Source organism: Lepisosteus oculatus, chromosome 4, assembly GCF_040954835.1.
Source record: "Lepisosteus oculatus isolate fLepOcu1 chromosome 4, fLepOcu1.hap2, whole genome shotgun sequence".
Classification (NCBI taxonomy): Eukaryota; Metazoa; Chordata; class Actinopteri; order Semionotiformes; family Lepisosteidae; genus Lepisosteus; species Lepisosteus oculatus.
In genome coordinates this window covers 9,929,524-9,944,770 of record NC_090699.1, presented here as the reverse complement: position 1 = coordinate 9,944,770, position 15,247 = coordinate 9,929,524, and the positions used below count along the sequence as shown (strand labels likewise).

The 15,247-nt window shown below is 50.7% G+C and overlaps 1 protein-coding gene across 3 annotated transcripts in view; it reads right to left on the bottom strand.

Annotated features, from left to right (window-relative positions):
- Positions 1–619: 619 nt before the first annotated feature.
- The window catches only part of hnrnpc (heterogeneous nuclear ribonucleoprotein C), a 17,201-nt gene continuing 2,573 nt past the window's right edge, over positions 620–15,247 (bottom strand). Inside the window, exons 2-10 of one of the 3 annotated variants that reach the window (XM_069188607.1) lie at positions 14,134–14,167; positions 9,622–9,797; positions 6,484–6,749; positions 4,965–5,037; positions 4,502–4,549; positions 4,168–4,322; positions 3,516–3,629; positions 3,050–3,252; positions 620–2,718 (exon numbers count right to left, since the gene is read on the bottom strand). In XM_069188607.1, coding sequence (XP_069044708.1) covers positions 2,605–2,718; positions 3,050–3,252; positions 3,516–3,629; positions 4,168–4,322; positions 4,502–4,549; positions 4,965–5,037; positions 6,484–6,749; positions 9,622–9,626 — 978 coding nt within the window. In that variant the 5' untranslated portion in view covers positions 9,627–9,797; positions 14,134–14,167 and the 3' untranslated portion in view covers positions 620–2,604. The remainder of the gene's footprint in view (positions 2,719–3,049; positions 3,253–3,515; positions 3,630–4,167; positions 4,323–4,501; positions 4,550–4,964; positions 5,038–6,483; positions 6,750–9,621; positions 9,798–14,133; positions 14,168–15,247) is intronic. The other 2 variants (XM_069188609.1, XM_069188608.1) reach the window with 2 other exon arrangements.

Below are 15,247 nucleotides of genomic sequence, written 5' to 3'. Positions count from 1 at the left end.
TCCATGAGCCCGGTCATGGAGACTGAGTGAGCCGAGAGGTACGAGACGATGAGAGCAAAGATACCGCTGATCGAGTAGCAATAATAATGCACACAGCCAAGCTGGGCCTCTTGCAGCCAGTCTCCTGTGGTCAATCTAGCAGTTTTCAATTGATGACCGTGTTGGTTTCATTATGATTAATTTTTTGCGTGCAGTTCAATTTCCTACGTGCGCCAATTTCATAACCTGTGTGCACGTTCCCTTGGAGGGAACATTGCCACAGAGCAGTTACCCTCACTCACACTCGTCCACAGAGCACGTTGTCACACGCACACACTCGTCCACAAAGCACGTTGTCACATGCGCACTCATCCACAGAGCACATTGTCGCACACGCACTCATCCACAGAGCAGTCACACGCACACACTTGCCCACAGAGCACAATGTCGAACGCACACAACACACACCCAGCCATGAACACAGACACTGTGGACAAATTTATTGTCAAACTAAGGTACAGTGGATAAGGGTATCTGCTAAGCAAATAAGGATACTTGCTGTTGCCTTCACATATGTAAGACATACTGATTTAGTGACCCGCAGGCCTCTGCATTGCAGAAAAAAGACCCTTGTCAGAAATTCTTCTGTAAATTTTATTGAAATTTTTAATACAGTTAGACCTGTGAATCGAAAACAAAATGCAAATGACAGTATTGTATAATTACACACAACGCAGGACAGTTTAGAAAGTTCAGCCAAATTCTGTATACAAGATCTCATACAAAATAAACAGACTCGGAAGAAAACAAAACAACAACAAAGCCTTGTTTTAAGCGAGGGCCTCCCTGTCTCAACCACTCATCCCCCCCTCCCCCCCTTCCCTCTCTTCCGAAAGAACAGAAATAAAAAACAATCCCAAGTCCAAAGAGTATATCCTCTTTCACAAGATCTCATGCCTGTGCCCAATCGCATTCGCTTGGTTCACAAGAGTCCTGCACATAGCTTCTTTAAAGCAATTAGTTCTCAAATTAAAACAAAACAAAACCTTGTTATTTTTATTTAAATCCAGGGACACGTGATTCATGCAGTTCAGGAGAGAACCTAACCCCTAGCCGTCTTCAATCGAAATAAGAAATGATCAACAAAATAAAAATCTCTCTATAAAAAAAGTGATTTTGCCGCAGTGGGGAGTACAGGAGCAAGGACTGTACAGCCTTCATGTCTGGAGAAGTAAACAGCCGCTGCCTGCCAGATGCCAGGGCCACAGTCACAGCACCACCCGCTGGCCGCACAGAGGCACTGCAGCCCCACTCCTTTTTAGTCGATGCCGAGGAACGCTCATGGCTTAAAAACACACCCCTCTTACGCCTCACCTCCCATTAAACGCATTTATGATACAATCAGAAAAGCCACCACCTGAATAAAAATATATGTGCACGCGCGTGCGTGCGTGCGTGTGTGTGTGTACGTGTGGGGAGGGAACAGAGTGCAGATGCTGAAGACAGAGCAGGAGCCGTCGGGAGGGAGAGAGATCAAGAGCAAAGGCCAGGCCTGGCTTTCAATCCCTGGGGGGGACTCGAGATGAGCAGCGGGGCGCAGGGTGGAGAAGGGGAGGATGTGAGGGCCGACGGAGGGAGCCCGCCTGTCCGCCGAGGGCAGCGATTCTTGTACAGGAGAGCGGGCAGCAGGTCTGTCCGGGACTGTCGGAGGAGAGGGGGCAGCAGGTCTGTCCGGGACTGTCGGAGGAGAGGGGGCAGCAGGTCTGTCCGGGACTGTCGGAGGAGAGGGGGCAGCAGGTCTGTCCGGGACTGTCGGAGGAGAGGGGGCAGCAGGTCTGTCCGGGACTGTGAGATCTGAGTGTAGTGTGTCTGTGTGTAGAGCTGGAACAGGGGACCTCTGCTCTTCCACTCTGTGCCACCACCAACCTTTCTGCCAGCTGATTCTTAACAAATGGAGCCTCAGCAGTAGAGACCATCAAGTCAATTAGCCAAGTGAAGACCAATTAAAGAATTAAGGACCAGTGTGGTTAAGTGCAGGTTAGACTGAAGTCCTGCGATAGTTTGGGAGAATGGGGAGCTCTTCAGTACAGGATCTTTGGGTCACGATGAGCAGACAACCCAAACCCTGGTTTCTGTTAGTACCCAAGATCCTAAATTGACAACCTGACACCAGGGATTTTTCCAGCCCTGATTCCAAAGCATTACTGCATCAGCTTAGTTTAGTCAGTGACCTGCGAACTGTCGATTTATCTAACATGTCAGACCTTTTTCTCAAAAGAAAAAAAATCCTACTGGAACAATAAAAAAACATCATAACCAAGCAAATCTCGAGATGAATCTGGGAATAACTCCCCCAGAATCTGGCCAAGATTAAAGCAACCGGACACAGTCCTGCTGCAGGGGCAGGGGCTGAAACAGCCCTTCAATGAAGTGGGATGAATGCATCCAGTTTTCCCAGGTCCTCCGCGGGGCTATGGGTAACAGACAGGGGCAGCATGGCAGCAGGGTGCGAGAGTGTAGCTCCAAGACCCCTCCACTGTGACCTACACAGCCCCGGAGGACCTGAAAACCCATGTGTTTGTGTCTGTGTGGAGCGTGGGACAGGGCGAGAGCTGTGCCAGCCGTTTAGGAATCGTCGTCCCCGTTGGCGCTGTCCCCGTCGTCCTCGCCCTCCTCCGCCTCCCGCTCCTCCTCCTCGTCGTTGTCGTCGTCATCGTCATCACGGCCCCGACTCTTGATCTGGAAAAGAGGGAGCCAGGGGCCGGGGCAGACAGGAATAGGAGACAGTCAGACATTACTCATCCCCACGACCAGTCTGATACATGCCCAGTGCACTGCCTGACCCAACCCCCCCCCTCATACCAGCCTGCTTCTCTTTATCAAGTGCTCCCCCTCTCCTCATCCCCTCCCTCTGCTCCTCCTCCCTCCCCCTGCCCTCCTCTCCCTCCCTCTGCTCTCCTCTCCCCCCCATCCGCTATCCTCTCCCTCCACCCCCCTCCTCCCCTCTCCCTCACCCCCCCCCCGCCATCCACCCCCCCCAGCAGGTCTCCCTCTTCCTCTCCCCCCTCACCTCCTCCTCCTCCTCCAGCAGCTCTCCCTCTTCCTCTCCCCTCCTCTCGCTCACCTCCTCCTCATCCTCCAGCAGGTCTCCCTCCTCCTCCGAGTCGGGCAGCTCCTGGCTCTCCCTCTCCCTCTTCAGGCACTCCTCCTTCTTGAGGCTGGAGCTGCTGTGCTGGGTGGAGCTCTCGCCCCCGTCTGACTTGGCGCTCTTGCCTGCTGGGTGAAGAGGGGGAGAAGGGGAGAGAGGGGCAGGAGGAAGAGGAAGAGAAAGGGGATCAGTGCCGATAACGAAGACTGATGAGATGCGTGTAGGAGGGGGGCGGTTGAGGAACAGTGTGTGATCAGAGTATCAGAGAGGTCTGGAAGGACGGCAACACTGACGTACGAGAGTAAGGGGGGGATGAGAAGTTGGTGGAGGAGTGCGAGAGAAAAGGGGAGATCATGCGAGAGAGGGAGAGATGGAGAGAGGCGTGTACCTGACTTCTTGCTGTGGTCCCTCTCCATCCTCTCCAAGCTCTCCAGGAGGTAGTCCACCTTGTGCTTGATCTGGGTCAGTTCCTTCTTGATTGTCTGCAGGTCGTCCGCTTTCACTGAGAGAGAGGCAGCAAGTGAGCAAAGGAACAGCAGGTGTAGGGATTGGCTCTCCCCGGTGTTTCTATGCAGGACTGTACAGCGTATAGCAACTGTGTCCTTAGAAAGAGCGGTGTGGTGTGTAGATAAGAGACCAGTGAACGAGCAGTGCAGCGTGCTGGTGCTGTCTGGTGTGAGGCCTGTCTCTGAGTGTGTCTTTAAAAGAGCAGTGAGGTGTGTAGACAGTGAACAGTGAACGAGCAGCGGAGCGTGCTGGTACTCTGGTGCGAGGCCCATCTCCGAGTGTGTCTTTAGAAAGAGCGGTGTGGTGTGTAGATAAGAGACCAGTGAACGAGCAGTGCACCGTGCTGGTGCTCTGGTGCGAGGCCTGTCTCTGAGTGTCTTTAGAAAGAGCGGTGTGGTGTGTAGACAGTGAACGAGCAGCGGAGCGTGCTGGTGCTCTGGTGCAAGGCCTGTCCCCAAGTGTGTCTTTAGAAAGAGCGGTGTGGTGTGTAGCCAGTGAACAGTGAACGAACAGCGGAGCGTGCTGGTACTCACTGGTGCGTGAGGAGCTCCTCTGGCTGCTCTTGGAAGAGAAGCTGGTCTTGGTGCGGCGCCCCCCGCTGGTGCTGACCCTCGGCCGCTTGGAGGGAACGACTGCCCGGGACAGAGGGGGAGGCGGGGGAGGCACGCGGGAGGGGTACGAGTACATCCTGTCAGAGAAAGGGGAGTGCAGGGGGTTAGCACACACGATGTATGACACCTGACCGCTGCCGTCAGGGGGGCAGGAGGAGAGCAACAACAGACAGTGATGAAGACCCGCTGGGACCACACAGAGCAACAGGAAGGACAGAGAGAGAAAGAGAGCCGATACCAACACCTGTGCGCTCACCTGTCGTAATAATCCCTCTGAAAGTCATAGTCGAGGTCGAAGGAGGAGCTGTAGGCGGACATAGAGAGATACTGTTAACCCTCCCAAACCCACAGCTTGTAACTCAATTTCACAGACAAAAATCTCCACAACCACAAAGATTTGGATAAAAAGGACTAAACACTTACACTTTATTTTTTACAGTCTTAACTGTCTAAACATGTTTTACACAGCCATGTCCAGGAATGCTGCCCACTACTTACATGATCGCAATGGGCACAGTCCTTCAGTACGGCCTTAATGCACAGATTTTATTAGATTTTTTTTCTCCCAGGGAAAACTATGTAGGACCAGGTTTTAAGATTTTTTCCAAAGTAAGGATCTCTCGTTCAGGGAAAAGACAACAACGGAACACCTGTGGCCCGGTTTACTGTCCTGCCTCAGCTCCCTTGTCCTGTCCCTCCCCTTCATGCTGGATGCTCACCTGTACATGTCTCCTGCAGAGCGCTTCGCTGCCTTGGATCGATGGGGTTTGGGTTCACCGGCCAGGTTGATATCTACAACACAGAAGGACAAGGAGATCGGGGAGGTCAGGGGAGGCAGTGGGACAGCCCCCAGCTTGCCTCCACAAGGAGGAAACTGGTGGGGGTGAGAGGAGGCAGTGGGACAGCCCCCAGCCGGCCTCCACAAGGAGATTGGGGAGGTCAGGGGAGGCAGTGGAACAGCCCCCAGCCTGCCTCCATTAGACACACCCGCAGCAGGAATAATGACACTGTCTCACACAAAAGACACTGAGTTCCCCCAGGACCAGGGTTTGGAACCACAGGCTTAAATAGTTTCTTCTAGAAGAAGATTGCCAATCAAACTGGCTGAACTCTGAGGCCCCTGTTAAAGATCACAGATCATATCATAGAAAAGCAAACCAAGCCGCGCCCACTTCCTGTCCACATCATTACTACGCCCTTACTCAACCATATACTCCTCCTCCTGCCCACACCACACTGCTTCATGTCTACAAGACACACCTAACCATATATGCCACTTCCTCCTAATAATCCCCATCAATGAATTGGCTTCATTACTCTGTTCTCCTCCCCACTAATAGCTGGTGTGTGGGGAGCGTTCTGGCGCACTATGGCTGCCGTCACAACATCCAGGTGGGGCTGCACACTGGTGGTGGTGGTGGAGGGGAGTTCCCATTACCTGTAAAGCAGTTTGAGTGGAGTGTCCAGAAAAGCGCTATATAAGTGTAAGCAATTATTATTATTAATTACTTCCTGTATACACCATGCCCCTTTCTGTATATGCCACACCCCTTCCTGTCTATGCCTCCATCTACCCATGCATGTCCCTTCCTGCCCACACCACGCCCCTTCCTGCCCACACCACGCCCCATGTGGCCACGCATGTCCCTTCCTGCCCACACCACGCCCCCATCTAACCACGCATGTCCATTCCTGCCCCCACCACGCCCCTTCCTGTATATGCCACGCCCCCCATCTAACCACGCCTGTCCGTTCCTGCCCCACCATGCCCCTTCCTGTATATGCCACGCCCCCATCTAACCACACATGTCCGTTCCTGCCCCCACCACGCCCCTTCCTGTATATACCACACCCCCATCTAACCACGCATGTCCGTTCCTGCCCCCACCATGCCCCTTCCTGTATATGCCACGCCCCCATGTAACCACACATGTCCGTTCCTGCCCCCACCACGCCTCTTCCTGTATATACCACACCCCCATCTAACCACGCATGTCCGTTCCTGCCCCCACCATGCCCCTTCCTGTATATGCCACGCCCCCATGTAACCATGCAGGTCCCTTCTTGTCCACACCGCGCCCCTTCCTGTCTACAGCATGCCCCTACCTAACCATGTATGCCCCTTTCTGTTTACACCACACCCCTACCTAACCATGCATGTCCCTTCCTGGCTACGCCCCGCCCCTTCCTGGCTACGCCCCGCCCCTTCCTGGCTACGCCCCGCCCCTTGTTTCTTACCCAGCACTTGGCCAACAATCATGCGCCCGTCCTCCCCAGCCACCGCGGAGCGGGCGTTCCTCTCATTGGCGTACTGGACAAAGGCAAAGCCTTTGTGCACGGAGCAGCCCACGATCTTGCCGTACTTGCCGAAGATGGCCTCCACATCTGCCTTGGTGACCAGCAGCGTGTTGAGGTTGCCGATGAAGACCCGCGAGTTGAGGGAGCGTGGGTCTGTCTTGTTCGTCACGTTGCTCGACATCAGGCTTCTGGTGGTGGGTGACAGGCTGTGTGGAGAAAGAGAGACGGAGAACAAGAGAAGGTCACCATACAGACACACCGGCTGCAGTCTGCAGTACTTTAATTATCATAATTCCTTGCATTTATACAGCACTCTTCACCCTGAAGGAAGGAAAAGCATTTTACATGTAAGAACAGAACCCACTTCATTCAGGGATTAATACAGACACACTGACTGACTGGACACTCCAGTTCATTAACACTGCACTGAGAGAGAGGGGTTCATACAGACACACTGACTGACTGGACACTCCAGTACATTAACACTGCACTGAGAGAGAGGGGTTCATACAGACACTGACTGACTGGACACTCCAGTACATTAACACTACACTGAGAGAGAGGGGTTCATACAGACACACTGACTGGACACTCCAGTACATTAACACTGCACTGAGAGAGAGGGGTTCATACAGACACACTGACTGGACACTCCAGTACATTAACACTGCACTGAGAGAGAGGGGTTCATACAGACACACTGACTGACTGGACACTACAGTACATTAACACTGCACTGAGAGAGAGGGGTTCATACAGACACACTGACTGACTGGACACTACAGTACACTAACACTGCACTGAGAGGGAGGGGTTAATACAGACACACTGACTGACACTGCACTGAAAAAAAGTGGCAGGTTACCACATAAACTAAAGCCACAGCACTTTCATTGAGAAATACTTTTCTGCACTGATGGAGAAGAATAGGTCAGACAGCAACACAAAGAGTACACACACTGACAGTAAACCCAGGAGTGAGAGAACTCAGCAGGAACCTGCAGAAGTAGGATAAGTGCATTTAGAACTCGGAACAGGCGGCAATTCTTTCAAACAAAGGGTAGTGAGAGTGGTGAGCAAGCTGCTGGCCCCGTTGTTGAAGCCGATACTGAGGGAAAAAAAGGCTGGATGAGATCCTGAGATCGATTAGCTACTACGTAACAAGTCAGACAGATCAAATAGCCTCCTGTTACATTCATCATTCCTGCACATCAGCCTCTCCCTGGGGGGTCAGTGGACACTAGTATGGCTTTGTCTGTATTTATCTCTTTATTCCAGTCTCTCTCTTCCTGCGCTTGTTAAAATCACCAGGAGTTTCTAACAAAATGAAACTTTGGCTGGGATGAAGCCAGGGTGAAGGGACAGGCAATTATTGCCTGCCTGGAACTCTCCGATGGCCCTGTGTTGTTCAGGCCTTCCTCTCCTGCAGGGGTAACAGCCCTGACGTGGGCACGGGTGTTGAGATATAACAGCCCCGCCACAAGCTACTGACACCTCACTCCGCCAGGACACACCTACGCTATAGAGCGCACTGTGGCGGACAGCTGTCATAAGCACGCTCTTCAGATAAAGCCCCAAACCCTTAACGGTTAGAAATCACAAAACACAAGGGCGAACAAAAAATCCAGATAAAAAAAGCAAACGCTCGAGCTGTTTTATTGTCATGTAGCCGCAGAGCTGTATAATTCAATGCCGTCCTTGTGCTGTAACAGTACTGTGGGGATTTTAACAAATAGTGGGATCACAGTGACACACCTGCGATCTGGGGGACTACAAGGCTGCTCCTTTGCAGACTTATGGTTTTATCCGATATACCAAGATTACTATAAAATCCAAAGCCCACAGGACTGGGCGGGAACACTAGAATGATAGTGAATTTGGGGGATAAGAGACCGGGGCTGTCCTATTAGAGCAGCACGACTTAGAGGTACTGCATGACTGAATTAGTCCTTCATTCATTCATTCATTAGTAAGGGGAAAAGGGCCCATAGTCAGAAGCCTCTGGGCCCGTGCTGATCTGGTGGGTGAGGAGATCTACTTCAAGGGTGCTGCTGGCACCCATGGGCAGGGGGGAGAGTCGCATACAGTCGTGTAAGTTAGCAGGCTGGGGTCAGCCTGCTAGATAGGAAGGTAGCGCTGTCATGGAAGAAACAGGATGGGGGATAATCTGGTGTTGAGACAGTAGAAGACTGTAGTCAAAAGGGTCACAGGCTTTTTAAAAATAACTTGGATGAATGCAGCATCTGTTGTTTTCTGCCCTCACTGAGAGGATCAGATACACTCTGTAAACAGCTGAACAGAGAAGTCATTGAGGCCTATGCGTGTGATGGCCAAACCAGTTTTCAGTAACACAGGGTCCAAGTTTCCAAGTACTCAATTATCCTGAGATTTGAGAATTCCTTCCTGCATTTTAGACATGACTGAGGGAATAAAAAGCATCACAGGCCTGTAGCTTGTTTCAAATGCAGAATCACCAGATTGAAAAAATCTGACGACATTACAAATACTTCCCACGGGGCAGGGTAAAAATTAAACAGAGGCTGCTATAAAACCAGTGGAGCTACAGTAACATGCAAGGATAATAATAATGAACTTGAGAGTTATAAAACATAGCACAACTTTAAAACTGGCCTTTTAATAACGTAGAGGTGCTACAGTAAAGAGTTCAAGGCTGCTTGGAGAACATTCTCGATTACCACAGGAACATTTTAGGGCTACATCAATTAAACCCGAGTTATACTACTGCAAACATGACAGTAGTTATCCAGAGACACAGCAATATACTGGGGGCTACATTCATAAACTGGGATTCAGAAAAGTGTGGTTACACATTAAGACTCCAGAAAAGACAGTAACGTTCACTAATATTTTGGGGTCTCAGAAAGATATGAAGGCTACAGTAATGTTAGCAATACTTTGTGGTAGATATAATAAAGCTGCAGTAATAACAGTAGGGTAAACAGTTACAATCTGTTGTGATAATAACATTGGGGCTATAGTACTGATGGGGCGGGGTCAGATATCACAGTGGGGTCATATACAGTGGAAATATAATAGGTGGTGTTAATTGTGACTCACTTCATGGCTTTGCACTGGTGGGCAGTCCTCTCTCTCTCAGTCTGGAATGGGGCTGTGTGTGTGAGAGGGCGATCAGCGCTATAGGGACACGGCCTGTGTCTCGCTTTCTGCTGGACTACAATTCCCAGCAACTCCGGCGCCTGCTTCCCAGAATGCAGCGCTCCACAACAACGTCACTGAGGCGACACAGAACACACCTCAGTACCTTTTTTAAAAAAAAATTGAGATTTGGGGAATGGCTGGAGAAAAGCTCTGAAGAAAACTGCCAATCAGCTTTGCTGTGGGCAGCTACATAGCCCTTGGAGAGCAGACAGTATCTCAAACAGCCCAGCCACAGAAGTGGAGGTCACTGTTAAGTTTTTCATGATTTGTTTTACAGAAGAAAATCTATTTTTTTATCACGTTTGCGGATGACAGAGAACGTTCACAAAATGAGCTTTATGAATTCCTGTTGCTTCAGCAGTCCCGATGCACTTCGTCACCACAATGTTAATTTAATTTTATCCATTACAGCCTATGGATGATGGACAAAGGACTGGTATTAATCAAGTAAGGAAAGCGTGACTGGTAATCTGGCGGAATAAAGTCTGCTCTGCAAGGACAATGAATAGCTGAACAACATCTCTTTCGGAGTTTCCCACCAGGTTTGGCTCAGAACTTTTCCCAACCCCCTTTATTTACAATTTTTCATCTTTTTTTTTGCCTTCAGGGAAAGAGTGTTCCCTTCCTTTCCACCTAAAAGAAAGGTAGAAAATCAGGTTTATCAGCAGCTGTGATGATGTCTGGGTGAAAAAAAGTCTCAGACACGTGAAAGAAAACATCCTTTCGAGACAAAAAACCTTGCTTCCTTCGGACAGGCGCAACACCCTGGGATTGGGCTGTCTATGCCCTTCTGTCTCACAGGTCAGATTTTGGGGGAAAAACGAAAAACCCAGAAAAAATGCAAGAACAGAATATCGCCCAAGTCCCTGGAGAGGGCAGAGGACTCATAAAAAAAAAAGAAAAAAGGCAGAACGGAATCCTTCTCATCTAGATGTCAACCAATCTCAATATACACTTTCTCTTAGTGAGCCTGTTCGATCAGCTGATGAAAACCGAGCGCTGTGGATGAAAGAAATTTGATTCACATAGAAGTGTTCCCACGAATGAGGACTCCAGAGGTCACTGCACTGGCTCAGACTGCCCACTGCCCACGATGACCTGAGTACACAGACTCTGCCTGACACTGGAAACTGTACTGACTGACTGACCACTGCTGGTGTCCACCATGACTTGAGTACACAGACTCAGCCTGACACTGGACACTGTACTGGCTCAGACTGACCACTGCTGGTGTACACAATGACTTGAGTACACAGACTCAGCCTGACACTGGACACTGTACTGGCTCAGACTGAACACTGCTGGTGTCCACCATGACTTGAGTACACAGACTCAGCCTGACACTGGACACTGTACTGGCTCAGACTGAACACTGCTGGTGTCCACCATGACTTGAGTACACAGACTCAGCCTGACACTGGACACTGTACTGGCTCAGACTGAACACTGCTGGTGTCCACCATGACTTGAGTACACAGACTCAGCCTGACACTGGACACTGTACTGGCTCAAACTGACCACTGCTGGTGTCCACCATGACTTGAGTACACAGACTCAGCCTGACACTGGACACTGTACTGGCTCAGACTGACCACTGCTGGTGTCCACCATGACTTGAGTACACAGACTCAGCCTGACACTGGACACTGTACTGGCTCAGACTGACCACTGCTGGTGTCCACCATGACTTGAGTACACAGACTCAGCCTGACAGTAAACAATGTACTGGCTGACTGACCACTGTTGGTGCAGCGCCGACAGGAACATGTACCTCAGGGTCATTGGAGTGTGCCTGCCTGCCATACTTTACTGGCTCCCCAGCACCCAGTTTTCAAAAGCAGCTGCGTTGTTTTAAGGCCAGCCTCACTACAGGTTTAACACTGCTTCGCCCAGGCAGTCAGACCTCTCTGTGTAATGTGCTACGCTGCCTGCAGGTTTGTAACGTTCAATTAGCAATGGAGCAACTGTATGACTGTTCGTTGCCCTAAAGGTATCCCTTCCATCAGGAGGAGAACAAAAAAAAAAAGTTTCCTGCAAATCTTTATATCACAGGTGTTTTCTTGATTCCCCATCTTCAAAAAAAAAAGGATACTCCAAAATATAAAAAAACTGCAAGAAAATCTGTGAACACAAAGTTGTTAACAGGGAATGAAAATGAACACTGCCTATTAGACAAGAGAGCAGGAGGTGGCGGTTTTATTCATCTGGTCCACCCATATGGCATGCACGTGTATCCCGTTACCCTCTCTCACCTGTCCTATTATGCAGATTGAAAACAAACAAGTAAAGGGTTATTAAGAAACAGAAAAGAAAACGTTTCGGCTGTGGAGCCTTCTTTGGGTGTCGACTGTTTTTCTTCTCTTTTCAGCATGGAATACACTTGTTAACCTTTGCAGCCTGCGGATGCCGATGCAGCCACCTACTTGAACTATTATGTGCATTACTGAGGGACTGGGGAAACATCGCCTGTCCTACTGGCTGTTTACCACAGGGGAAACCTCTCTGCAGCTCCTACTGCTTTGTAAAGCTCGGCGAGTTGGAATGTGCTGGCATTTGAGAGTGATGCCTTCCAGCAGGAAAACGTTCCTCCCCGCAATGTACCTCTCTCAGAACCCTGCAGGGGAAAAGAAGTGGCTCTTATCAGAGCATCAGGCTGCTGCTGCTGGTGGCAGACACACATGCCCCCTGGGTGGAATATCTGGCACAGTAACTCTGCCTCCGATATGTGGGTGTGGGAGGATGAAGCAGAGGGTCACCTAGAGGCAAGTGTACCCTTTTCTTCCAAGTTCAGTTTCAAACCATTTTGGCATTACAAATGTCTTGCTCACGGTTAGCTCTTTAACAATACTACAATTCCTTGATAAGGGTTTGTGTTTAACCCTAATTTGGCAATACTGCAATTCATTGATAAGGGTTTGGTTTAAACCCTAATTTGGCAATACTGCAATTCATTGATAAGGGTTTGGTTTAAACCCTAATTTGGCAATACTGATTCATTGCCAATCCCAACCCAGCTCATCCACCTACTCCAATCTGAAGGTGAGGGTTTGCGATCACTACAGAACTGTTCTTCGCCTCTGCCCTGGTAGGAGATGTCTTGGTTTTCAGTTTTCTAATCACAGCATCTCAGGGGCCCGCAGGGGCCCCAGGTGGCAGGCAGGCTGGGAAGAGCGCGGGAGCGCGGGCTCCGCGGCACACTGCACGGCTCAGGACGTCTCAAAGGTCTGCCGCTTCGCCCCCGAGCGGCAGGGAACCCTGCCCGAACACTCCCGATCCTGCTCATCGCTGCGGCCCGATCAGGCAGGGCCGGGGAGCACAGAGCGCCAAACCAGCTCTACCACGGGCTCTCCAGCTCTTGATCTGAAGAGCACGCTGGGAGAGCCTGGTTTCCGACGGGGAGGGCGCACACTACGGACGGGCACTTCTAGAGAGGACCCCCAGTCTGTCGGGGAGGTGTCTTCATGGTCCAGAAGAGTACCCAGCCCAGAGCTCCCCATAACCTCAGGTACAGCGCTTCAGCGGTCACTGGTCCCTCCGAGCGCTGTCTGTGAAACGAGCAGGAAAGCTCTCCCCCTCTCTTCAAAGACAGGGCTGTCCCACACTACAGCACCACACCCCACTTGCAGCTGAGGCTGTGCACAGGGGGTGGGGAAGTGACCCGCAGTCAGCTGGGCTTAGACCAGAGGCTCAGGTCCAGGCTGACCGTGGGTGTTGTGCTGTAGTGTTCCTGCTCCAGACAGCCATTTTAAAGTCCACACACCTCTCACCTGTGCAACTTGAGCCTATTATAATTGCACTGTGGGGAGCTGTGACACTGGGGGGGGGGGGGGGGGGCTGGGGACCAGCCTGGACAACAGGGGGCAAAGGCAGCTCCCAAATTTAGGAAGTGAGCCTACTTTCCACTTGTTTCTGAATTATTCGCAATGCTGCGTATGTGGAGATCACCATTGCTCAACAACACTATTCGGGAGCAGCCAGCGACACCAGACGTGCTCTAGTAAACCAGGACAGGGAGGGTGGAGGCCCAAGGACCTGAGCCAACTGAAGACAGAACTGTAAAGACATGCAGATCCTACCTATTCTGGGGCAGATCGACTGCCAGCTTAAAAAAAAAAACAGCAGTTGACAAAAAACAGATAAAAACAGGAAGGCACGGAGAAGTTCAAGTCAGAATTCAGACAAAAAACCTTCAAAGTGCAAAACTGAAAACGTACAAAAACTGATCACAGAACTACGGTGACGACAGCATCATTTGACTCAAATTGAAACGAGAGCAGAAAAAAATACCAGCAGTTTAATGGGGGCGGGAGGGGGGAGGAGGAGGAGGAGAAGGAGGGGAGGAAATTCGACAAAAATCTAAAAACTAATCTGACATGAGAAGTGGAGCAAAAAAACATGGAGAAAACTTACGGATCGCCGCTGATCAAAAATGTGGCCGCAAAAACTGAAAAAATAAAAAATAAAACAAAAAAGGAGGGGGGGGAGAAACACAAAAAAGACTGAATTAGAAAAGGATGGCAACAGTGTTTTTAACAATAACAAAACTCTTCCGAGAAACAGGATGAAAAAAACAGCAGGGAGGGGGCAAACAGCGGGTTTGCTGCCCCCTATGGGTGAACATGCACGTCTACACCCTCTCTCCTTGAAAGGCTGGGCTGACACCTCGCTACCTGCTTTGGATCCATTTCTCCAAAGACCGGCAAGGCGTCAGAATACTCGACGCTGTGAAAGGGCGAGGGGGACACGGAGGGGGGGGCTGTGGACCCAGGCACCACCTCGGCCTCTTCCAGGAGCTCTGCAGAAGCTGGAGACAAGACCACCGCAGAGCTGCCAGGAGAGAGCTCAGGCCCGAACGCGCCCGGAGGGGGGTTGCACACGTCCAGGGGAGGGAGAGAGGGAGGGGTATACCGACCCCCCCCCCCAGCATCGTCATCTATGCTGCCTTGTTCAAACAATTGTACTTGCAAGTGGGCGATGTCCACTTTCCTGCTTTGTCTGCAGGAAGTCCGGGAGCTTTAAAGAAACACAGAAACAAGCGAAGGGGCATCTGGCTGCCCTGCGAGTGGTCTCATCTCCAGGCCCGAGACATGCGGGCAGGCCGTCAGCTTTGTGTGCCCAGTTTAGCACGAGCTCGAGCACCTGGAACGGGTTTCAGAAATCCTAAAAAGAGGTTCCGTTAAGAAATGGGATTTTGACCCTTTTGCTTTACATTATTCTATTGAACACCAAACATCTTCTTCCCAGCCAGTTCTGTTGAGCGAAGTTTAGCCCCCTAACGTTTCAGGGGACTGCAGCCTGCGAATGTAGGGGGGTGGGGGGGGACATTTCTGAAACATTTAAAAAACAGACAAGCATAAAGACAAGCCAAGCACAACCCTTTGTTTCCTGCGATTGCAAAAGGACCTCATCATCATCACCATCTCGCACAAGGAAGTTTAAGATTTGGCACAAGAGCACCTTCACACAGGCCACTCATTTTAGGGTGGATTATTCTCGTGGCATATTACAGCTCATCCACACCCCC